Source organism: Scyliorhinus torazame, chromosome 10 (genome assembly GCF_047496885.1).
Source record: "Scyliorhinus torazame isolate Kashiwa2021f chromosome 10, sScyTor2.1, whole genome shotgun sequence".
Taxonomy (NCBI): domain Eukaryota; kingdom Metazoa; phylum Chordata; class Chondrichthyes; order Carcharhiniformes; family Scyliorhinidae; genus Scyliorhinus; species Scyliorhinus torazame.
The window spans coordinates 159,656,722-159,682,387 of record NC_092716.1 but is presented as its reverse complement, the minus strand read 5'-3'; the positions used below and the strand labels follow the sequence as shown (position 1 = coordinate 159,682,387).

At 47.0% G+C, this 25,666-nt stretch overlaps 1 protein-coding gene across 7 annotated transcripts in view; it reads right to left on the bottom strand.

Moving 5' to 3' along the window:
• Positions 1-25,666, bottom strand: part of atg13 (ATG13 autophagy related 13 homolog (S. cerevisiae)) — a 197,843-nt gene that overhangs the window by 101,895 nt on the left and 70,282 nt on the right. For all 7 annotated transcript variants that reach the window (XM_072518887.1, XM_072518881.1, XM_072518884.1 and 4 more), the window contains exons 7-8: positions 24,169-24,209; positions 14,145-14,241 (exon numbers count right to left, since the gene is read on the bottom strand). In XM_072518887.1, coding sequence (XP_072374988.1) covers positions 14,145-14,241; positions 24,169-24,209 — 138 coding nt within the window. The remainder of the gene's footprint in view (positions 1-14,144; positions 14,242-24,168; positions 24,210-25,666) is intronic.

The following is a 25,666-nucleotide window of genomic DNA, read 5'->3' as shown; positions in this document are numbered from 1 at the left end:
ATGCCAGCTTCAGCTATCAGAAACAGCTTCAGCAACTGTATATTTGCCTATTCTGGATTTAGCCTCAGTCTTCTTCAGCCTGTCTGTACTGCACCACTGGGAACAGCAACTATTACTTAACTTGCATTGCTCTGTGTTGTTTTATATGTTCAACAAGTTTTAATCTCCCCATTTAGTTTCCGATCTCAGTTTCAGTCCCCTTAGAAACCGGAAGGTTCCGTTTTCTTTCTCAGTTAAGGTATGTCTCAAAAAAAACAAGCTTTGAAACCATGGATTTCATCACAGTGGAGATATGAAATGTTACCCTGGTGTTTCCAGTTCTGAATGATTATCCCAAGTGTAATTCTGAGAGATTCTAACAAAAATGGGCAAGCTCAAACATCTTGTAATACAATGAGGGGTGATCTTTCATTTTGCACATGTGGAGAATATTTTTGAACTTGGTGGTGGACATTTGTTGCATGCTGGAAAAAGACCTGCTGCCCAGTGGGCCTGGTGGTTACACTTTATGAGTGGCTGTCAATGTCACCACCACCTTCAACTGCTTTGCCTCAATTTCTTCAGGGATCTGATGAAGATAATCTCAGAAATGTTATTTTGACGTTTTTAATGGAATCGGCAACCGTCAGACAGTGTATTCCAGATTATAAATTAACTGTGTAATCTTTTCCCCTGGTATCACCTCTTGGTTCTTCTGCCAGTTACCTTAAATCTGTCTCCTTTGGCGCAGACACTTACGTAATAGGAAAAAGTTGCTCTTTATTTACCCTCATCGAAACCCTTCATGATTCCGAATACCTCTACTAAGACCTCTTCTCTTAACTGTCTCTGTACAAGAACAACTACTCCAATTTCTTTAGTCTTGACAAGTAATTGAAGTGTTTCATCTTGGTACCATTCCAGTAAATTTCCATTGCACCCTCTCGAATTAAGTCACACTTTTTGCATATATCTCGTCACGTGTCTGCCTATTTTGCTGGTCGAGGTCCTCCAGGAGTATTTTGCTATCCTCCTCACGGATTACTATAATTCTGAGTTTTGTATCATCCATCAATTTTGAAATTATGCCCTGTTAAAGAATCAATCCAATATTGTAGCAGGTCATACATAAAAAGCCTAGAAGAGAATAGGTGCAACACTTCAGTCTTCCTTTTGATCCATGGACACTCTTTACTCCTCTATATTTTCCTTAAGTGATTACAAACATACAAATTAGTAGGCCACACGGGCCCTTGAGCCTGCTCCACCATTCAATAAGATTATGGTGGCTCTTATGGCAACCTCCCACCTATCCTAATAACCTTTCACCCACTTGTTTCTCAAGAATCTAACTACCTCAAAAATATTCAAAGGCTGCTTCCATGCCTTTTAAGGAAGGGAATACCAATGACTCATGTCCCTTGGAGAGAAAAATCTTGTCTGGCTTAAACAGACAACCCCTTATTTTTAACCAGTAAGCCCTCCAGGAAGAGAAAACATTCCGTTCACCAGCCCTCTCGCTCTCTCTGCCCCCTCTCTCTTCCCCCCCCCCGCTCGCGCTGCACTCCCACCCTCTCTCTCACACCGCCCTCCCTCCCTCTCGCTCTCTCTTTCGCACTGCCCTCTCCCCCTCGGACGCACCGCCCATCCTCCTCTCGTTCTCGTGCCACCCGCCCTCCCACCCTTTCTCTCGCCGCCCGCCTGCCTTCCCTCTCTCTCTCTCGCGCCGCCCGCCCTCCATCTCGCACTCTCTCTCGGCGGCTGCCCTCCCTCTCTCTCTCTCGCCGCCCGCCTCCCCTCCCACCTCTCTCGCCGCCCACCCTGCCTCCCTCTCTCGCAACACCCGCCCACACAAGCATCCACCTTGTCAAGGCCTTAGGATCATAAAGGTTTCAATCAAATCGTCTTTTATTCATCAAAACTGCATGTCCACAACCCATCCATTCCTGGCATTAGTCTACCACACCTGCTCTGATTGCTTCTAAGGCACTTATATCCTCTCTTATTGAAGGAGAACAATACTGTTCACGTACTCTGGATGTGGTTTCACGAACGTCCTGTACAATTGCAGCACAACCGTCCCACTTTGTATTCAAGTTCCCTCACAAAAACAATAACCTTCTCTCGGTTTTCTTGATTGCTTGCTCTACCTGCAAACTAGTTTAGTCCAAGCACTAGGACACCCAGATCACTCTGCATCTCACAGCTCTGCAATCTCTCACCATTTTGGTAAAATGCCTCTTTATTATTCTTCCTGCCAAAATGGACAATTTCACATTTTCCCACATCATTCGCCAGATCTTTCTCACTCATTTAACCTTTGTCTCTTTGTAGCCTCCTTATGTCCTTTCCACAATTTACTTTCCTACCTAACTTTGAGTCATTAGCAACACTACCTACGATCCCTTCGTCCAAGTCAGTGATATAAATTGCAAAAAGTGGAGGTTCCTGTGGAACACCACTTGTTATATCCTACCTACCCTCTTTCCTGTAAGCTAGCCAATTTTCTATCCATAACAATATGTTACCCCCTACACTATGAGCTTTTATTTTCCACAATAACCTTTGATGTGGCACCTTATCAAGTGTTTAATGTCCTTTTTCAAAAAATATTTTTATTCACCATTTTAACAACAAAATGCCCGAGACAGCGCTCTCCCCCCCCACACCTCCACCCCCCCAGCCAACTCGACAGAAACCAGGTCTCCTAAATGTAAAACAAATAAAACTCCATCTCTGGTGGAACCCCTCATCCGCCCCTCTCAGAGCAAATTTCACCCTCTCCAAATACAGGAACTCTAATCGGTCCCTCAGCCATGCCGAGGTGGGGAGAAGCTGACTTCCACCCCAACAGAACTCGCCTGCAAGCAATCAACGAGGCAAAGGCTAAAACGTCTACCTCCGCACCCGTCTGGAACTCCGGCAGGTCTGACATCCCGAATATGGCCTCCAGGGGATCCAGCTTCAGTTCCACATGCAGAATCTTGGACATGGTGCTGAAAAACAACACCCAAAACTTCCCCAACTTCGGGCAGGACCAGAGCATTTGGACATGATTGGCTGGGTCCCTCTCATACCGCTCACAAGTCCACCCCCTCAAACAGCTAGCCCATCCTTGCCTTGGTTAAGTGCGCTCTGTACACCACTTTTAACTGAATAAACCCCAGCCTCACACGAGGTCGAGGCATTGAGGCGTCGCAGCACTTCGCATCACAATCCTTCTTCCAGCCCCATCCCCAACTCTTCTTCCCACTTGGCCTTAATCCCTTCCATGGACTCCTTGTCTTCCATGATCCTGCAGTAGATCGCCAAACGATCCCACTCTCCAGGCCCCCCTGCCCCCTACATAAATGAAGAGACTAGCCTATCCACCCCTCGAAAAAAAGCTTTTGGCCAAAAGACCGGTAGACACTGGAACAAAAACCGTGGACTTCTGGTGGCGGCCATGGAGTGAGTGGTCCCACATTTGGCAGTTCCCGCTCGAGGCGGCTCTTCAGACCTTTTCCACGCTTGTTGGGTGGATGTTTCGATGGAAAAAGGTGTAAGGGTAACCAAAGAAAGTTAAACTCCACTGGTGGGGCTGGTGAATGGATCCACGGACCAAGTGGGTCGGGAAGAAGAGAGCAGTTGGAGTAGGAGACACTTCGCGCGCCACAGGTCAAGATGACGGAGGGTAAAGGGCCAGCCCTGCCTGTCCAGTGGTCAACTAAGTAGCTGGTGGACTTCTTAAATGAGAAGTTCAGCCGGCAGAGGAAGGAAGCTCAGGAAGACCTAGCCAAGGCAGTGGAACCATTAAAAGTGGAAATTGATCATGTGGAGCAGAGGCTGGAGCCCCAAGGCCAAGCCATTCGGAAAGTAGAGGAGACGGTGGGGGAGCACAAGGAACAGCTTACCTCATGGGTAGCCAAAATAGGAATGATACGGGAGACCCAGAAGCAGTTAAAGGAGAAGGCGGAGAACCTGGAGAATTGCTCCCGGAGACAAAATCTAAGAATCGTGGGGATGCCAGAGGCATTGAGGGAGTGGACGCTGGCTCGTATGTAGCCAAGAAGCTGGAGAAGTTGATGGGGGAGGGGGGCCTTTGACCGGCCACTGAAGGTCGACCGAGCGGACAGGGCGCTGATGACGAAGTCGCAGGCGAACAAGCCGACGAGGGCGATGGTGGTGCGTCTTCACCGATTCCTGGATAAGGAGAAGATATTGAGATGGGCGAGGCAGACGAGGAAGCGCACCTGGGAATGCAACGAGTTTCAGGTGAACCAGGATCTGGGCGCAGACCTGGCGAAGAGTAGGGTCGGGTTTAATTGGGTGAAGGCTGCCCCCTTCAGGGTGAAGTTCAGGATATTGTACCCAGCCCGCCTCTGGGTGACTTTTAACTGCCGAGAACATTATTTTGGGACACCAGAAGAGGCGATGGAATTTTTAAAGAGACAATGGACTGGCAGGAGGAGGACACTGAACTGTGGAGGAAGTGTGAGGAGATGTTTGCTTTTTCTGTCTTTTTTGTTTGTTGGTGGAAAACTTCTCTCCTTTAAAATATTTTATTGGGTTTGGTGGCAGAATGTTTGGAGAGTATCGAGGGTGAGTGCACCTTTTTACTTGTTTCATTGTTGTTCGTGTTATGGAGGTACGCGAGCTGGGGGGAGGGGATTCAGTGGGGGTAGGAGGTTCGGGAGCCTTGGGCAGGGGCTGCAACGCTGGCTGGGCGGGCTAGTTAACAGGTGCGCAAAGGGAAGTGGCCAGATGGTTAGTTGTTGTTGTTGTTTTGTTGGAGGGGGGTGCTGCTGACAAAGATGTGGTTGCTGTGGCGCAGCAAGAAAGGAAGTGACAGTGGGCATCCGAAGGTGGGTATGGAGAGTCGCATGACATGGGCCAGGGGCTGGCCCAAGAATGGGTATGTTTGATTGGTAGGGGAGGGGGGCAGGGTGTCACTGACCAGGTTGATCACATGGATTGAGAGAGGGCCGAATTGGCCAGTCTCGTCCTCACCCTCCTATCATTCACACCTCCCAGATCCATTGAAACCTGACAAGGTTCCAACGACCACGGCCCCTACCCCCACCTCTACCCACACCTCGCTTCAGCTCACTTGCCAACAATATGTTTAAGGGCCATTGTCAGAGCCCCCTCCCCTGAGTGATGACAGTGGGCATCCGAAGGTGGGCATGGAGGGTCGCGTGACACGGGTTGGTCCAAGAATGGTATGGTTGAGCTACCCCCACCTCGTTCCCGTTCACTTGCCAACAGTTTGATAGCGCGGCAGCCATTGTCAGAGCCCCCTCCCCCACCTCGAAAACAAAATCACACCAACCCCCACACCCCTCACTCTTCCAAACGCCCCATACCCTATGTCCTAACAAAACCCCCAACAACCCTGAGTCCATACCATCCTGACCCAAACCCCCATTACATCAAAAACAGAGTTAACCATAACGCTCATACAAGAAAAAAAGAACCCAACAAAAGAAAAACAGCGAAACACTCACTCAAAAACCGTCATAAGTCCAAATACAGTGCAGTCTCAGACCTCCTGCCTTCACAAACGCTTCTGCCACTGTCTCAAAATAATAGTCTCTGCTATAGTGCGTGACCTGCAGCTTCGCTGGGTACACCACACCAAACCACGCCTTGGCCCACCAGCTTCCTTGCCAGCTCCATTGTCAAGTCCTGGTATATGCATATATCCTTGCCTTCCCACTCCACCTCGCACTTCTGTTCGCCCATCTTAGCATTTTTTCATTCAACTGGAAATTATGGAAACAGACGGGTACCGCCCTCAGCGGTCCGTTCGTCCTCGGTTTTGGTCGGAGCAACCGGTGAGCCCTGTCCAATTCGTACTGTGAAGGGCTCTCTCCCTCCCCGATCAACTTCACTAGCATATCGACAACGTATTCTGTAGGTGCCTTCCACCCCTTCAGGCACACCCACGATCCTCAGGTTGTGCCTTTGCGACCTGTTCTCTAGGTCTTTTCTTTCCTTAAATAAATTTAGAGTACCCAATTTATTTACCAATTAAGGGAATTTTGTCTGGCCAATTCACCTAGACTGCACATCTTTGGGTTATGGGGGTGAGACCCACGCAGACACAGGGAGAATGTGCAGACTCCACACAGTGACCTGGGGCCGGGTCTGAATCTGAATCCTCAGCGCCGTGAGGCAGCAGTGCTAACTAATGTGCCACCTATTCTCCAGGTCTTCTAACTTTGGCTCTCAGCCCTCTGTTAATTGCTGCCACCCTCTGCAGCTCCTCATTCATCGAGCTGAACTGGTCACTATGCCGTGACAAGGCCTCCTCCATTCCTTTCATTTTCTCCCCCTCTAACAAAGTTCTCACCAACTCCTCTGTCACCGGGGTAAGGGTGTTACCCACCCACATTTTAAGTGCAGCAATCATCACCGTCTGATGTTTTTCAAAACGCTTCAAACATAACCACTTAAACTCTCAAGCCATCACCTCCTCATGTTCACCACTGCGATGGGCGCGGCCCACCCAATGGGCTCCCTTCCTCCATCTTTCCTCCTCCTGCACCCTCTCACCACGCTCGGCAGGGGACTTCGCTCACTGCCTTCTTCCCTCATTCTTCTTTCTGGTTTTTGGCATTCTATAAATGCCCCTAACCTTCCCACAATTTCTCATGGACAAATCTGGGCTTAAAGCACCAAAAACTGGGCTTAAAGGCCCCAAAAAGGACTGCTCTGGTAGGAGCCACCAAACCTGAGCACCCGGAAGTCCCTATTTGGTGTCCTTTAAAACAACTTATGCATCTAAGGCCCACTGTAGTGAATTCTGTGTTCATACATTGTGTGAAGAGGTTTTGCTGGATTCTTCAGCAATTTAGTTCTAATAAGGTCCCCTTATTTCTTATTCCTACTCGAAAAAGAAGTTATTCATGATTTGCTCTCTCAATTCCTATCATTATTTATCCACCCCAATCAGACAATCTCTTAACCTCTTCATCTTCAGAGAAGACAACCCATTTACTCAGTCTCTCATCATAACTCAGTCAATCTATCTCAGGCATAAATCTGGTTAATGCTCATTCCTCCAAGTCTGTTGCTCCACCAACAGCACTTGTGGGTGAAATTTAATTCAGCAAGAACGAGAATGAATTAAACTGACAGCAAATAAAACTGCAAACCTTTCCTTCAGTACAATTTACTCATTGAAAAGAGAAGTGCTTCTAACCTACATCCAAAATCCAACTTTATGGCCAAAAGATTACAAAATTATACAGATTTTAAAATTCACATGCACACTTGTATATTTCCTCAAAAATGTCCAAGTATCAGGATCTGACAGAAAACCAGCAAGTTTATCCCAAGAAACACAGCCAGGTTTTCACTCCAGATCTTATAATAAAGCAATTTTGCACTGTGACTCTGGCAGGCTGATAGAGCCGACAAACCCGACTCCACAGAGATTGGGCCGCCATTTTTACAAGGCACCCCGATCTTCACGTCAAAGTGAAGGCCACGCCCCTACCCTACAGGCATCGGAGCTCCGCAGAAAGGGGAGTACCCCCAACCCTGGAAGACAAAGGGGCAACCTCCCGCCACCGTTCAATGTTTGGGTCACCCAACCACCCACACGGGCATCAAGAGGACCCAACCCCCACTCATCATTGCTGGCACGAGACATAATTCTCCCCCCACCCTCCCCCAGTCCCAAAACTAGCATTGCCAACATCAGGTATTCCCTAAAGGCCCTGCTGGCCATGTCCCTCACCACCCAGGGGCCATGTTCACCTTCGAGATCCTGGCAAGGTCATCGTGACTGGTTTCAATTTGTGGAAACCAGTAGTGATTCCCGCCAGCATTACGTTATGCTGCCGGGGGGGGGGGGGGGACGACGACGACGACGACGGACGGACATATGAAGACCCCAGAAGCAACGGCATTAAGCTGAAGAATACTTAATTTAATGATAAACTGGTTCACTCTCTCGCTAGGCATGAACCGAATTACATTGGGGGCTGGGAAGGATCTCAAAGGTAGGATCTCGGCACTGCAAATCGCGTTCTGGCTGTACCATAACGGGATTTGCGCCCGCAGCGAATGGGTCCAGAAAATCACGGGCAATATCTTTAACGCAATGAAATGTTGACACTTCTCAGAACATTTGTTCTGTGTGTGCAAGATCACAAAAATCTCATTTACTTCAAGTTTGCGCAGCCTTTAACCAGTGCTTTGAAGCTGTTGTGTTAATATTTCTTGAAGGATTGGGAATGTTTTTATCTAGGTACCACCTTTTCAAATTCTGCCCTTTCTTACATCTTGCAGTGATGGTGCAGACTATTGTTGTGGTAAAATTCCACAGGGGCAAGCCATCCAGTATCTCACCTTGATAACTATTGTTCCCGAATGCAGTTGAACAATGAATACTGCCATTTTATTCAACTGCGCAGGGAACCCCATCACAGCAAAACCTGTTATTGCCTTGCATGCACATACATGCATTTTCAGTAGAAATCACCAGGAGCAACAACACTACCTGATCATTATCGTGAAGCCAATTGTAGCACCCTAATGGTTAGACTTTTACCTGTTTCTTTGGGGGAAGTTAAATGTTTAATGAAAAAATATCTATATTCTCCACCGAATTACAATATCAACCTGAAGTAATCTGAACATAAGCATCAACAATTATTCAACCTGACTTCTGGTGGCGGCTATGAAGGAGTAAGTCGCACATTTGGTGGCTCCTGCTCGGATCAGACTTTTGGATTTTTTCCCCCGATTTTCTACCGGACTTGAACTGTAAAACTGAAAAACTGAAGACAGAGGCAATTGTGTACTGAATTCCCACATTGGTGCATGGAAAGAAGGACTAGAAGTGCTCGTAAAGGCAGAAATAGAAAGACAGAGAAGGCTTGGGCTGAAGCTGCAGCGGGAGACAGCATGGCGGAGGACCGGACCTCTGGTTTGTCGACCCAGCGGTCAATGGAGCAGCTGATGCAAGTTATTCAGGAAGGCTTTGCTAAGCAGAAATGGGACTGCTTGGACCCGATAAAAGAGACGATTGAGCGGCTGGAGCTTAGATTGGACGCCCAAGATCGGGCGATCTAGAAGGTGGAGAAGGCGCTGGATGAGCAGGAGGAACATCAAACTGCGGTGGAGTTGGAGGTGGGGATGCAGAGACCAGCAGAAGGTGGGGGGCCTAGAGACTTGGTCCCGCCGGCAGAACTTGAGAATCGTTGGGCTCCCTGAGGGGTCCGAAGGAGCGGACGCTGGAGCATACATTGCAGATATGTTTGAGAAGCTGCTGGGGGATGGGGCATTCTCCCGACCCTTGGAGATGGACAGGGCTCACAGAGCACTCGCGAGGAAGCCGCGAACGGGAGACCCCGCCCCCCCCCCCCCGAGGGCAATGGTGGTGAGATTCCATAGGTATTTGGATATAGTGGGCCAAACAGACACAGAGCTGTAAGTGGGACAATAGTATCCTGCGGGTCTACCATGACCTGAGTGTGGAGGTGGCCAGGAGAAGAGCAGGCTTCTACCAGATTAGGGCGATCCTTTTTAAGAAAAAGGTGAAGTTCAGACTGTTGTATCCGGCCCGTCTCTGGGTCACGTACGAGGAACAGCACTTTTATTTCGAGTCGCCTGAGGATGCGCTGGACTTCGTGAAAAGGAAAGGACTGCTGGTGGACTGAGAACTTTGAACTTTGCTGCAACATTCATGTTTTTTTTTTCTTTTTGTTTCTCTGTTCTTTAAAAAAAAAGTTTCCTGTTTTTTGTTTTGTGGAAACTGTTTGTAATGCCTTCGGTATTGATTTGGGACCAGTGGCAGAGCTGAGTGAGTTAAGGTTTTCATTTGCACTGTTGGGGGATGGAGGTGTGCTTTTTTAGATTTTGGTGTTTTTCTGTCAGGCAACTGTGTGGGGATTGTTTGATGTTGGAGTATGTTTGTATGAGCGGGGGGTAGGTGGGAGGGAAAAATAGGCGCCAGGGATGGGGGCCACCAAGCTAGCTGGGCGGGCTAGCTCAGGGAAGCGCAGTGGGGGGGGGGGGGGGGTGCATACGTTCGATTTATCAAAGGAGTTGGGTTACAGAGTGTTGCTACTGGGGGGGGGGGGAATGTTCTGCTGACGAGGGAGGGACTTGGGCCAAGGGACAAAGGGGAGGTTGGGGGCGGAGACTGCCTGGGTGCGGGTCAGTGCCGGCGCGGAGCACGGGCTGGAGGCGGGCCCAAAAAAGGGGATGGCTGATTGGCGAAGGGGAGAGCAATGAGCCCCCCAGCTAGGCTGATCACCTGGAATGTTCGAGAGTTAAATGGGCAGGTCAAGAAGGGACGTGTGTTCGCGCATCTTATGGGATTGAAGGCGGATGTGGTAATGTTGCAGGAGACGCACTTTAGAGTAACTGACCAGATTAGATTGAGGAAAGGCTGGGTCAGTCAGGTCTTTCACTCGGGACTGGATTCAAAGACTAGAGGGGTCGCGATCCTGATCAATAAGCGGGTGGTGTTTGAGCGGGTAGAATAGTTTCGGATGTGGGAGGTCGGTACATTATGGTCAGTGGGAAACTGGAGGGGGTGCAGGTGGTATTAATAAATGTGTATGCGAAAGAGGCCGATGTTTTGGCCTTTGCGTCCCTAGTAGCCCGGCGCAGGATACTGTTGATGTGGAAGGAAGCCAAGCCCCCGGGTGTGGAGACCTGGATAAATGACATGGCAGGGTTTATAAAGTTGGAACGGATTAAGTTCGTCCTAAGGGGATCGGCTCAAGGGTTCACCAGGCGGTGGCAACCGTTCGTCGAATACCTCACAGAAAGATAGATGGAATGGAAAAGAAGAAGACAGCAGCGCCAAACTGGGATGATGTGGAGTTTATAAAGAGGATGCTGGGGAAGATACCGGACCTGGACTGGCACAGGTTGGTCATGGGACGGGACTTCAACACTGTTATTGACCCTGGCTTGGACCGGTCAAGCTCGAAAACGGGCAGGGTGCCAGCAATGGCAAAGGAACGAGCGGCTGAGGAAATGTATTCAGAACTACCTGCAGGTCAATGACACGGTGGAAATTTCAGCAGCGATGGTCTGGGAAGCACTGAAGGCGGTGGTCAGAGGGGAGCTGATCTCGATACGGGTCCATAGGGAGAAGATGGACAGGGCAGAGACGGATCGACTGGTAAAGGAGATATTACAGATCGATAGGAGGTATGTGGAGACCCCAGAGGCAGGGCTTTTAAGGGAACGGCGGAGACAGCAGGCAGAGTTCGGCTTGTTAACCACAGGGAGTGCGGTGGAGCAGCTGAAAAAGGAGAAGGCCAGCAGAATGCTTGCACAGCAGTTTAGAAAGAGGGAGGCAGCCAGGGAGATTGGGGAAGTAAATGACGGAGATGGGAACCTGGTTGGAGATTCAGGCATTTAGGGATTTCTACAGTAGGCTCTATAGGTTGGAACCCCCTACGGGGCCGGAGGGGATGAGGCATTTCCTGGGGGGGACTGAATTTCCCAAAGGTGGACGGGGAGCTGGTAGAAGGGCTGGGGGCTCCGATCGGGTTGGAAGAGATAGTGGAGGGTCTGAAGGCCATGCTGGCGGGTAAAGCCCTGGGGCCGGATAGGTACCCAGTGGAGTTTTATAAAATGTTGTCTGGGATATTGGGGCCGGTGTTGATGAGGATGTTCAACGAGGCAAGGGAAAGAGGGGTGCTGCCCCCGGCGATGTCACAGACCACGATTTCTGATTCTGAAGCGGGACAAGAGCCCGGAGCTGTGTGGGTCCTACAGGCCAATATCCCTATTGAATGTGGATGCCAAACTGCTGGCCAAAATTTTGTCCTCCAGGATTGAGGATTGTGTTCCGGACGTTATTGGGGAGGACCAGACGGGGTTTGTTAAGGGTGGCAGTTGGTGGCCATTGTAAGAAGGGTGTTACATGTGATCATGATGCCCCCGGAAGGTAGGGATCGCAATGGATGAAGAAAAGGCTTTTGATCGGGTAGAATAGGATTATCTGTGGGAGGTACTGGGACGGTTTTGATTTGGGCTGGGCTTTATTGACTGGGTCAGGTTGCTGTATCAGGCTCCTGTGGCAAATGTACGGACGAATAGGACAACATCGGACTATTTTAGACTGCACCGGGGAACGAAACAGGGATGCCCCCCTCTCCCCACTGTTGTCCGCGCTAGCTATAGAGCCATTGGCAATTGCTTCCAGAGCCTCAAGTGGCTGGTCCGGGGTGGGGTGGAGCACAGAGTTTCGCTCTATGCAGACGACCTGCTTCTGTATGATTCGGACCCATTAGAGGGTATGGAAGAAATCATGAGGATTCCAGGGGAATTTGGCTGGTTTTCGGGGTATAAGCTAAATATGGGGAAAAGTGAGATGTTTACGGTCCAGGCGAGGGGGCAGGAGAGGCGATTGGGGGAGCTGCCGTTTAGATTAGTAGGGGGAAGCTTTAGGTACCTAGGCATTCAAATGGCGCGGGAATGGGACCGGCTACATAAATTAAATCTGTCCCAGCTAGTAGACCAAATGAAGAACGGTTTTCGGAGATGGGACGTGCTCCCGTTGTCATTAGCTGGGAGGGTGCAGACAGTGAAGATGACGGTCCTCCCGAGATTCCTGTTCGTGTTTCAATGTCTCCCCATCTTTATTCCGCGGTCTTTTTTTAAACGGGTCAACAAAGTGATCTCTGGCTTTGTTTGGGCGGGCAAGACCCTGCGGGGAAGGAAGGTAATGCTTGAGTGGAGTCGGGGAGAGGGTGGGCTGGTGTTGCCAAATGTTAGTAACTATTACTGGGCGGCGAATATAGCCATGATCAGGAAGTGGGTGGTGGGGGAGGGGTTGGCATGGGAGCGTATGGAGGTGGCTTCATGCAAGGGCACCAGTTTGGAGGCGTTGGTAACTGCGCCTCTGCCGTTCCCGCCGGCACGGTACTCCACAGCCCCATGGTGGTGGCGGCCCTGAGAGTCTGGGGGCAATGGAGGAGACATGTGGGAGCATCGGTCTGATCCCCAATCTGTAATAATCACCGGTTTGCCCCGGGAAGTATGGATGGGGGGTTCCGGATATGGCAGAGAGCAGGGATTGAGAGGATGGGGGATATGTTTATAGAGCGAAGCTTTTCGAGTGTGAGGGCGCTGGAGGAGATGTTTGGGTTGGCGAGGGGAAACAAATTCAGATATCTGCAGGTGCGGGACTTCCTACGTAAACAGGTGTCAGCCTTCCCGCTCCTACAGCTAAGGGGGGATTCAGGACAGGGTAGTTTCCAGAGGGTGGGTAGGAGAAGGGAGCGTCTCGGACATTTACAAGGAACCTATGGTGTCAGAGGAGACGTAGGCCGAGGAGCTGAAGTGCAAGTGGGAGGAGGAGCTGGTAGGAGAGATAGAGGATGGTCTATGGACACGTTGAGTAGAGTCAATGCGTCCGCAACATGTGCCAGACCCAGCATAATACAATTTAAGGTCGTTCACCGGGCTCACATGACAGTGGCCCGGGTGAGCAGATTCTTTGGGATGGAAGACAGGTGTGCAAAATGTGCGGGAGGACCAGCGACTCATGTCCACATGTTCTGGGCATGTCCGAAGCTTATGGGATTTTGGCATGGGTTTGCAGATATCATGTCCAAGGTGTTAAAAACAAGGGTGGCGCTGAGTCCAGAGGTGGCGATTTTCGGGGTGTCGGAAGACCCAGGAGGAGAAGAGACAGACGTTCTGGCCTTTGCTTCCCTGGTAGCCCGGAGACGGATACTATTAGCTTGGAGGGACTCAAAGCCCCCAAAGTCGGAGACCTGTCTATCGCACATGGCTAGCTTTCTCGGTTTGGAGAAAATCAAATCCGCCTTGAGAGGGTCACTGTTAGGGTTAGCCCGGAGGTGGCAACCGTTCGTCGACTTCTTCGCAGATAATTAATCGTCAGTGGAAGGCGGCGGCGGGGGGGGGGGTTAGTTTAGTTTAGAGTAGGGGGTTAATAAAGGTAGGACCTGTAAGGGAGGGCTTTTGCACTATGTTTATAGTTTCATGTACATTGTTTATTGTGTTGTTATAATACCAAAAAATACCTGAATAAAATGTTCATTAAAAAAAGCAATCATTCAACCTTTCATGAATCTCCACCCCACAAACTTTAGAAATTGTGAAACCACATTCAAATAAATTTAGCCTAACCGTACTCACTGCAGCTCTGCCAGTAGAAAACTAAAGTACCCACACTTTACCTGCCAGACATGAAAGCCAGGTTAGTTCGGTATGCACATGACAGCGTGATAGTGCCGACAGGGGTTCCAACCATTCCAACTCGTACCGTTTGAAAACCTGAGAAACGGAAAGGGTTTCAAGATTAATGCCGTATTGCTATTCAAGGTTGGTCAGAACCGACTGTACTTCGAGCTCTAACAGTTTTTAGATAAGGCAGGGAAAGGAAAGAACAAAAGGGAAAGTCTTTGATAAAGTGGAAGACAGGAGAGATTAAATGGTCAAAGGGTTGCTGCTGCACGGTAAAAATATGGCAATGGAGCAAGAAACAAAAGTAGTGTCTGGAGGTGATGTAAATGTGAAAAGAATAGTAATCACTAAAAGCAAAACAAAATGGAGACACAGATTATGATTTGAAACTGTTGAAATCAATGCCAACTGCAGAAACTGCAAAGTACCTAGTTGAAAGATGAGGTGTTGTTGAACTTCAATTGAATAGTGTAGGGGGTCAAGGACAGAAAGTTCAGAGTGGGAGTGAAGTGGAGAATTAAAAGGACATTTGAAACTGAATTAAAATCAAGGTGACTGGAAACATGGGACTCCATCTACAGACTGAATGGAGGTATTCCACTTAAGTGGTCATTCAGCCTACGTTTGGTCTCCCCAAAGTAGAGACGACCCCACCCTGAGCAGCAAAAGCATTATGCTAAATTGAAAGTACAAATAAAGCACTGAGTGCGTTTGGAGCCTTGAACGGTGAGAAGGGCGATGGTGTTGAGCCTATTGCCCTTGCATGGGATAATCCGGGAAGGAGATAAACTGTGTTGGATGTTGCTTCCTTATCATAAAAGTAACTATTCTCCACTCTATTCATTGGAATACTTGCTACAATTATTAGTTTATATATAGTGAACTGCTGTCAATTTCTGAAACTTCGATGATATAAAATATAACAATTAAGTGCAGAAATGTGATAAATCAAAGCATAGCAGCACAGTGGTTAGCACTGCTGCTTCACAGCGCCAGGGGCCGGGGCTCGATTCCCGGCTTGGGTCACTCTGAGGAGTCTGCATGGGTTTCCTCTGGATGCTCTGGTTTCTTCCCACAAGTCCCAAAAGACGAGCTGTTAGGTGAATTGGACATTCTGAATTCTCCCATAGTGCACCCAAACAGGCGCTGTAGTGTAGCGACTGGGGGATTTTCACAGTAACTTCATTGCCGAGTTAATGTTGTTGTGTTATGCTTCTTCATGTAGCATCAGCTGCTTCCTTGATGTATACTCTGACAAAGGACGGTTCAGACTTGGAGATAGGGTTAACATATTTATTGAACAGTTAACAATTCTCCTACTTGAGTTTGACTCTCCTGCTGATCTTGCTATAGTAACTCAATCTAACTAACCAGTCTGCTCTAATCCATGCGGTGGGTGTGATGCTTCCCATCTGCCTCTGTCTCTCTGAGTGTCGCCTGTGGAAAATTGAAAGAACATGTGTGCCTTGTCCTTTTATATGGGTTGCCCCCTTGTGGTAGTGTCAGCTCTGGGTGTCTTGCCTGCCCATTGGTCGTGTCCTATCTTACTGACCTATTGGTTGAATGTGTGTGTGTCATGATGTCTCTGGTGCTCCCTCTAGTGTTTATTTAGTTCTAGTGTATCTACATTAACCCCTTGTGTATTTACAGTGATGCATATCACCACATCCCCCCTTTTTTCGTGTTATATATTTTCTGTACAGTGTTAAAGAAAATTGAACAAAATAGGTAGATAAGTGATGACATGAACAAGTCATGATGACAGTGATGATTATATAACACCAAATAATATGTATGAGTCCAAAGTTCATGAATTAATATGGTCGAGTGGCTTTCTTGTTTTGTTGGTGAAGTGTTGATGTTGATGGTGGCATGTCCTTATGAACGCTGTCAGTGTCCCTGTTCTTAAGGAACCAAGAAGTGGTCAAATCAAGTTGTTGTCTGATTTGGACTCTTTTTTTCGATGCTTGTGGTAGCGATATCCGGCCTGGACTGTTTCTTGTGATTGCGATATTGTCCTCTGAGTTTGTCCTCTGCCTTGAAAGCTGGTTTGCTTGTTCGTAGTGGAGCAAACTCATTTGCCTTGAAAGCTGGTTTGCTTGTTTGTAGTGGAGCACACTTGAATCGGTGAGATTTGCTGTCATGCCATGGTATGGCTGTACTCGTGCCAGTGTTAGGAGCTGTGCTGTTACATTGTCCTGCATTTGCAGAGTTGTACCATGTCGTACCAGTCGTTGTTCCAATGTTGTGGTTTTTGTTGTGCTTGTTGTTGACATTGGTGCCTTTGGTACGCTTCTTGTTGTTGTCTTTGTTGTTGTTTTAGTAGGTTTTGTTGTTGTGTTTGTTGCGCTCAATGACCAAACCGAGTGGAGAATCCGAGTCCTTCACAAAGTTACTTGTGTCAGTGTCCTTTGTGGCATCTGCTGTTTCATTGAGCGTGCCGTCTCTGATTCCTCGGCGTTCCCCGTCTGGAGTCATGTCCGGTTCACTGGAATCATCTTCGGTTTGTCGATGCTCCCCGTCTGGAATCCTTTCTGGTATACCTGAATCAGCTTTGGCTTCTTGGCACTCCCCATCCGGAGTCATTTCAGGTTCACTTGAATCATCAGAGGTGTCACTTGAATCATCTGAGGTGTCTTGATGCTCCCCGTCCGGAGTCAAAACGTTCAGGAATGCATGTTCTTACGGAGAGGCTCGAGTGGATGAGGTTTGAATTAACGTGGTGTCACTGGAGTCACTAGTAGCCTCACTTTGACTGTCGAGTGCCTCTGTACATACTAGCGGAGAACAGTCAGTCTCACTGAGATGTCGCACATCTTGCATGGGAATTGTGAAGCCTTTGTCACTTGTCGCACATACAGTGGGTAAACCTTCAGTGTCTTCTTGTCGGTTAAATGAGCTGGGTAGACTGTCTGAGTCTTCTTCTGGTGGTTCAAATAATCTGGGTAGACTGTCATAGTCTTTTTGTTGTTCACATGAGCATGGTAGACTGTCATAGTCTTCTTGCTGTTCACTTGAGCGTGGTAGACTGTCACAGTCTTCTTGCTGTTCACTTGAGCGTGGCAGACTTGCATCATCTGCTGCTGGTTGCTCAGATGAGGCTGCTAGACCTTCATGGTCTTGTTCATGCAAGGACTGCGCTCTGGGGTCTTGCGTTGCTTCCATCATGGAGCCTGTCAACGAGCTCGCTGTGGAGGCTTGTATCGCTCTCTCTGTGGAGTCTGGCATTGTTCCCTGTGTGGAGTCATGCAGCGGTCACGCTGTGGAGTCGATCTGTGCTCTCTCAACAGAGTCGTGCAGTGGTCTCGCTGTGGAGTCTATCTGTGTTCTCTGTGTGGAGACGTGCAATGGTCTCGCTGTGAAGTCTGTCATCGCTTTCTATGCGGAGTCGGGGACTCTGCGTGGTGCGTGCAGCACTGTTCGTGGTGCGTGGACCACTGGTGTGGCGTCAGGCCGCTCTCTGTGGGCTTGGACCTCTCTCTGGCTCTTGGCGTCAGGCCGCTCTCTGTGGGCTTGTACCCCTCTGTCTCTTGGCGTCAGGCCGCTCTCTGTGGGCTTGTACCGCTCTCTGTCTCTTGGCGTCAGGCCGCAGCAGAGTCCTGTACTTCTGGGTTAGGATGTCGTCTGTACTGGGCTGAGAATCCTCAAATCCGAAGAACTCGTCCATGTCTGTGTTGGATTTTTCACTGTACAACACATCTCGTTGCGGTTTGGATTTGGTACTGAGGTCGCCATGTCCAATGATGAAATCATCTTCCGAGTCGTAGTCTTCAAGGACCATATCATCACTTTGTGTCGGAGCTTTCATTGTGCTCACGGTGCCCAAAGAAGTAATCAACGTCTGAGTCGTAGTGTTCAAGGACTAAATTATCTCTTAGGGCGGTGCTAATTGCTTGTTGCAGGGTTCTGCGGAAGATACTTTCAGCTACTGGTCGAAGTTCAGGCATTGTGCTGTCGTTCCAGGTGAAAGAATTGTGTTTTCCGGCGTTAAATTTTTTCCCCACTGTTTTGGGACATTTCCCCTTGAAGTGGGCGTGGTCCGGGGCCTCTGACGTCATGGTGTTTGTGACGTAGAGCGCAGGAATGGATTGCGCATGCGCAGATCTTTTTTCCTTTACTTTGCGCCATTTTCGCAACTGCATATGCGCGGCTTCTCGCGCATGCGCAAATGGACCTTCCTTTTCTGTGCGCTCTTTGCGCATGCGCAAAACACTATTTTGCCGCTATGCTTCTTTTGGGGAACTGCGCATGTGGTTCCTTTCCCAAGATGGCTGCCAATCAAAACTGCCGTGTTCTCCATTTGCAGGCCTACCTTCGCCTCGTGGTGAATATTGGCGCCTCTTTTACCGTTCCCTCTTGTGTTTTCCTCGCAGTATGTTTGAAACTTTTCCAGGACTGTCTGGAAGTCTCTCTTGTTTTGCCCTTTTGAGTATTTGAAGGTCTTGAAGATTTCTGCTGCACTTTCACCCGCAATGGTGAGCAGAAGCTTTATTTTCTCTGCATCTGCCACGCCATCTAGGTCGGACGCTACCAGGTAGATCTCAAATCTCTGCCAGAATGCACGCCAGTTTGCAGTGAGATTGCCGTGGTACCTGAGCTGCTGTGGAACTGGAATCTCGAACATCTTGCCTGGGCGCTGTTGCTGGTAGTCACGGATTTGTTGAGTTGAACTATAGAGATTCAACAAGCACTCACTGGTACCATGTTGTGTTATGCTTCTTCATGTAGCATAAGCTGCTTCCTTGATGTATACACTGACAAAGGAAGGTTCAGACTTGGAGATAAGTTTAATACATTTATTGAACAGTTAACAATTCTCCTACTTGAGTTCGACTCTCCTGCTGATCTTGCTAGAGTAACTCAATCTAACTAACCAGTCTGCTCTAATCCATGCGGTGAGTGTGATGCTTCCGATCTGCCCCTGTCTCTCTGAGTGTCGCCTGTGGAAAAGAGAAAGAGCATGTGTGCCCTGTCCTTTTATATGGGTTGTGCCCTGTCCTTTTATATGGGTTGCCCCCTTGTGGTAGTGTTACCTCTGGGTGTCTTGACTGCCCATTGGTCGAGTCCTATCTTACTGACCTATTGGTTGAATGTCTGTGTGTCATGATGTCTCTAGTGCTCCCTCTAGTGTTTATTTAGTTCTAGTGTATCTACATTAACCCCTCGTGTATTTACAGTGATGCCTATCATCACAAATGTAAGCCTATTTGTGACACTAATAAAGATTACTATAGTGAGATAATGCTAATAAAAGAGTAGCTCCGTTGGATGGAATACTTTGCTCAAATGGATAACCATTAGTTTCCAAGCAGATCCTGTATTTCAGCTTTCGCCACCTAAGCAAAGAAAGTTTAAGAATGTATCGAAGCACAACCTTAACATTTGTAGCAATGACCATCAGGAGATGTTGCCATTACATTTTGCTTTCCCCCCATTTGGACCTCCCATGGACCAATTTTGTGTTTCTCTATTTGTCCTAAAACCAATCCTCTTTTGCAGCAGTATCATCCCAGTTGTCATTTAATCTCTCCTGCTTGTTACTCTTATTAGACCTCCCCTTTTGTTCTTCCACCAGTCCTGCCCTTCTTCCGTACTTGCTTAAATAAATAAACATTTCCAGTTACGATGAAAGGTAATTGACCTGAACCAATAACTCTTTCTCTCCACAGATTTTTCCTGACTGACTGAATATTTCCAGCATTCTTTGTTTTTATTTCAATTTCTAGCATTGGTAATTTTTGTTTCTGTAATACTGGCCAGCAGAAATTACGTGGTGATCCTCCTCCACTTCACTCAACTAAGAATGTTCACATAATGTAATGTGATGTTCTCTGTTGTATCTATCAGTAATCTTGAGAACGTAGTGTTAACAAAGGTCAAGCTATGTTACTGAACAAAGCTGGTTTATTTACACTACTTAAATAAGATTCCAAGTTAACAAAGTATGTTATTGAATTAAACTTGATATCTCGAACTACAGAACTCTACACTATGCAACAAATCCACCTCATGCATAAACACCTTCTCCCTGTATCCCAGGAATCACATGATATTTATATGACTGTTCCTTAGCTCCATCTGGCGGTGAGAAGTATTACATCATATTGTTAACCCTTTGTATTCCTTACAATATACATACTGTTACATTCCCCCTTTCTTTGCTGATGTTTGTACATCATCACAAACATTTATGTATGGTAAGCAATGTATGCTCTGTACATGTACATGAATATTGTTATGTGTTAACAATGTGTTTTAACTTTTTACCGTACATAGATTGGGTCTGGACTCAGTATTCACTGTGGTAATGTGGTATCTTACCAACAAGTCATCAGTTTAGTCGATCAGATTTTCGACTGATCCCACAGTTGAACCACCTTTGTTGCCTGGCGTGGTCTTTTTTCTGTGCTTGTGTTGTTGATTATGTGTCTCCTTTGCCTGAAAAAAACGGTTTGGTTTCTGGCCCTTGAGCAAGTGCCAAATCTTTCAATTTGTTGGAATGATGCTTTTTCCTGCTTCTTTTCTTCCTGCCGTTAACGCCATCATACGCGAACTTGGTATAGTTGACACACACATCTGTCTGTGCTATCACGGATAGTAGATTTTCTTCAAACAATGTCCTGCAGTCCCTTGCTCGGTTGCTATCTGGATTGCTTTCCATACTGCATGGTTTGTCAAGTGTGACTACAAGTCCCAACACTTTGCTGTCGTACCTTTGTGCGAATTCTATGCTCTGTAGTTACTTTTTGTGTGTTCAAGATCAGTTCCCTTTGGCGCTGTTTAATATCAGTTCTCTTTGGCTTATCTGATGTACCTTTGGTAGTCTTGTGCTTCTCATCTGGAGTCAACTTCTCCAAGATGTCTTCAGTTTGCTGTTGGCTGTTCACAATTGATGTGTTCTCAACTGATTGGTTCACTGTTGCACTCTCATTGTCAGCCTCTGTACAATCCAGCTGAGAATTGTCACTCTCGCCATTGTCCTGTCAGCTTGTATGCTATATGTGATCATCTCGTCACTACTTGCAAATAAAGTAAATAGACTTATAGGGTCGTTGTCTTCTACTTCTGGCTCATCGTCTGATTCTTCACTTTTGTCATCGGATACTGTCAGTTTCTCATTGACAGTCACATTGATCCTCTGTCGTTGCGCTGTCTGGAATGTACAGCCTTTCAACGAGTTTCAGGGCTTCACACGCATCCGTTCTCAATATGGACTCTCGCTTTGTGTCCACAATGGCGAATTGCACGATGTGACTTTGATTGTGCACCCATGCTTCCAGCTCACATACCCCTGGCATTTCAATTGCATTCTCACTGTGGGTGATCAGCCGTTTTGATCGATCAAAAACTCAGGCAATTCAAATCATACGAACTGAGGAGATTGGTCCTCGCTCCCTTGTCGAGCTTGCACTTGATTAATGTGGCATTCAGCATCATGGAATTGTCCTTCTGTCTTCAATGGTATCAGCATCACCATCGGTCAGATTACTGCTATTCGATGTCGCACCGGTATGCAAATCGATTTGTTCATTGGTTCCGTCACTTTTTAGTGGAATTTTATTTATTCTTTCAATCGTGTCATAGAATCATAGAATTTACAGTGCAGAAGGAGGCCATTCAGCCCATCGAGTCTGCACCAGCCATGGAAAGAGCACCCCACTTCCAATCTATCCTCGTAACCCAGTAACCCCACCTACCCTTTTTCTTGGACACTAAGAGCAATTTATCATGGCCAATCCACCTAACCTGCACATCTTTGGACTGTGGGAGGAAACCAGAGCACCCGGAGAAAACTCACGCAGACACGGGGAGAACGTGCAGACTCCGCACAGACAGTAACTTCAAGCCGGGAATCGAACCTAGAGCTGTGAAGCAACTGTGCTAACCACTGTGCTGTCCTCTGTCAATACAGAACGAATCATCTAATTCAAATATATCTTCCAAATCTAATTCATCTTCTACAATGTTGGGTTTATCTGCTTTATTTTTAGATTTGTTTAAATTCACTTCTGGTTTCACGCTGCAAAGTTCTTGTACACTCTTTGTTGAGATTTCATCCCTGTTCTGCACCCCGAGGCAAAATAATTTAGTCTGCTGCACTTCTCACATTTTTTTTTTTAAACAAAGGCCGGGGGTGGCCACAACGCGAGCACTTGTCATTCGCATGCGCAAAACGGTCGACTTTGTGAGCGTGCTGTTTTTCCAAGTGCGTCTGCGCAAACGGCCGACTGAATCACACTGATTTTTCAGCTGTGCCACAGCTTCAATGGCGTCAGCCACGTTGTGCACTTTTGTGCTACATTCCTGGCTGAATATTTTGGAACATCTATTTTTTTTTCAATTTAGAGTACCCAATTCATTTTTACCAATTAAGAGGGCAATTTAGCATGGCCAATTGACGTTCCCGGCACACCTTTGGGTTGCGGTGGCGAGGCCCACGCAAACACAGGGTGAATGTGCAAACTTCACACGGACAGTGACCCAGAGCTGGGATCGAACCTGGGTCGTCGGTGCCGTGAGGCAGCAGTGCTAACCACTGTGCCATCATGCTGCCTGGAACATCTATTTTTAGCGAGTTCGCCCGCACTGCACATTTTAATAAGATTTTCTAGCATTACTTTTTGTTGCCTTTGCAATCTTTGCACAGCTTTTCACTGCTATGAAGCTCACAGTGTCTATCAAACTTTTCTATGACTTTGTCATATTTCTTTTTCTCCAATTTTTTATCAAAGTGGAATGAGTTATATAATTCTATAGCCAGTGGTCCAACCATTATTAGTAACAGCACAATCCTTCGCTTATCACTTGCTGCTTCGAACTGTTGTCTGAAGTGCCTCCAGTTTACATCTACTTTACCCGATGTCCTGAACTGATTTTTTTCTTTCTCTCTCTAAATCTAACTATGATGTGGAGATGCCGGCGTTGGACTGGGGTGAGCACAGTAAGAAGTCTTACAACACCAGGTTAAAGTCCAACAGGTTTGTTTCAATGTCACTAGCTTTCGGAGCGCTGCTCCTTCAGGAGCAGCACTCCGAAAGCTAGTGACATCGAAACAAATCTGTTGGACTTTAACCTGGTGTTGTAAGACTTCTTACTGTAAATCTAACTAAACTACCTTGGTGGCCACTCCTCGTACCATGTGGTAATCTGGTACCTTAATATTTCTACTTCTGGTAGCATGTGATGTTCTCTGTTGTGCCTATCAGGATGACTTGAAAACTAGTGTTAACAAAGAACATCAAGCTGTTAGTGAACAACACTGATTTTTTTCACACTGCTTAAATAAGATTCGAACAAGTCAACAAGGTACAAGTTATTAAATTAAACGATATATCTCTAACTACAGAACTTTAAACTATGCAACAAATCTATTTCACGCCTAAACATCTTCTCCCAGAATCCCAAGAGTCACATATTTATATGACTGCTCCTTAGCTCCACCTGGTGTTGAGAAGTATTAACATCATATTATTAACCCTTTGTGTTCCTTACAATATACAGATTGTCATATGTAGTTTAGCAAAATTGGAGTTGTCGGGATGCAGCATGGAATTTTGAACACGATAGTTCCACTTCGAAGCACACAAAAGAACATACTTGACACAAAATTCCACCTTGAATGTGAACAGTAGCTGAGTGGTTATGGCATTTTGCCAAGTAACACAAATGACGAGAGTTCAAAACAACTGGAGGCACTTCTTAGCATATTTCTACTTTGGTGGATGTTGGGATAATACCAATGCATCCTACATGCCAGCTTCAACATTAGAACATTCCACTGAACATGGCAATTGCTAAAGAAATGGCATTAGGTCATTGACTAGAAAATGGTATGTCTGAATGGCTTCTGAAGGAAAGATGGGGCTAGTTTTGCACACACGTGGATATTAGGGAGCCTGCAGCAACAGATTAAAAACCCCCACCTAATTCTGCAATTTTTCAGTTTAGAGACAGATGGAAAAATCCACCAGTGAGTCTTTTAATATCATTGGTGGATAAAAAAGATAAGAGACATACCTTCACCAAGGCCATTCAGCTGCACTTCTCCAAAATATATCCTAAGAAATGGAAAACAAAAAAAACATAAATCACAGTTAAGTACTTACGGGGGATAAAATGAAATACAAGTCATGTTCAAGGAAATTGGGGAAGTTAGAAATACGGAAGAAATACTTTGTGATAAGCAATTCCCCCTCCCACGTAAAGAAAGATAATTTTCTACGTAACAATATTGGATTGTTGCACATCTGTAAAAGCAGTCCAGGTCAACAACTATGGAAAATCTCACCGTTGGATCATAGAATTTACAGTGCAGAAGGAGGCCATTCGGCCCATCAAGTCTGCACCGGGCTTGGAAAGAGCACCCTACTTAAACCCAAGCCTCCACCCTATTCCCATAACCCATTAACCCCACCTAACCTTTTGGACAAGGGGCAATTGAGCACATCTTTGGACTGTGGGAAGAAAGTGGAGCACCCTGAGGAAACCCACACAGTCACCCGAGGCTGGAGTTGAACCCGGGAGCACGTAGCTGTGTGGCAGCAGTGCTAACCACTTTACCACCGTGCCGAACAATGGCTTCAACTGGCCCACTTGGAATCTCATCAGTAAGAACTAGCCATCTAGGTACTCAAACGTTAAGATAGAAGCTTTGCAATAGGTGAGATTAAAGTTCGAGCATGGAACCAAGTAGTCTGGTTGCAGAAGGATTCTGGCATCACCTTACTTAAATAGAGGCAGTCAAAGATAGATCTGCCAGATACATAATTTGGCAAAGTCTTTTCTGATGATGAGACCTGTCATAGCTGATCTCCAACTGCTGTTTTGCCAACAGTTAAACTATTTTCTCTCCGTACAGCACACAAAATGACTTTTTCATCCAGTCTTGGATTTTTTTGAAATTTGAAAGGCACTTCCTCCCATATTCCCTTCAACTCCTCTGGTACACGATCCTGATTTTGAAACAAGCCACTCATGTGGCCGATGAAAGATGCTGGATTTAGTACCAAATTCTAAGCAAATTTCTGCTATGGTCTCAAGTTCTTGAAGAGTAGAGTGGTACTGTGAATGCCAGGATCAATTTTACATTGATCCTACAGCTGACGAGAAGCTAATATAGTTGTCCCATTCATCTGTGGTGGGTTGAAGCACAGGTCAGAGAGACTTTCCAATCCACGGAATCCAACCATAGTAGTTATGTTATTGAACTAGTAATCCAGATATCCAGACTAATAACCCACAAGACAAGAGACAGCATGGTGGCACAGTGGTTAGTACTGCTCCCTCACTCACAGGTTCAGAGACCCAGCCTTAAGTCACTGTCTGTGTGGAGTTGGCACATCCTCCCCGTATCTGCATTGGTTTCCTCCGGTTGTTCTGATTTCGTCCCACTGACCAAAGATGAGCAGGTTAGGTGGGGTTATGGGAAGTAAAAACATAAATGGAAAGCGACACGGCAGGTTATTACTTGAAGGTATGGGTTCTACGATAAGGAAAATTAGGAGAAAAGTTAAAA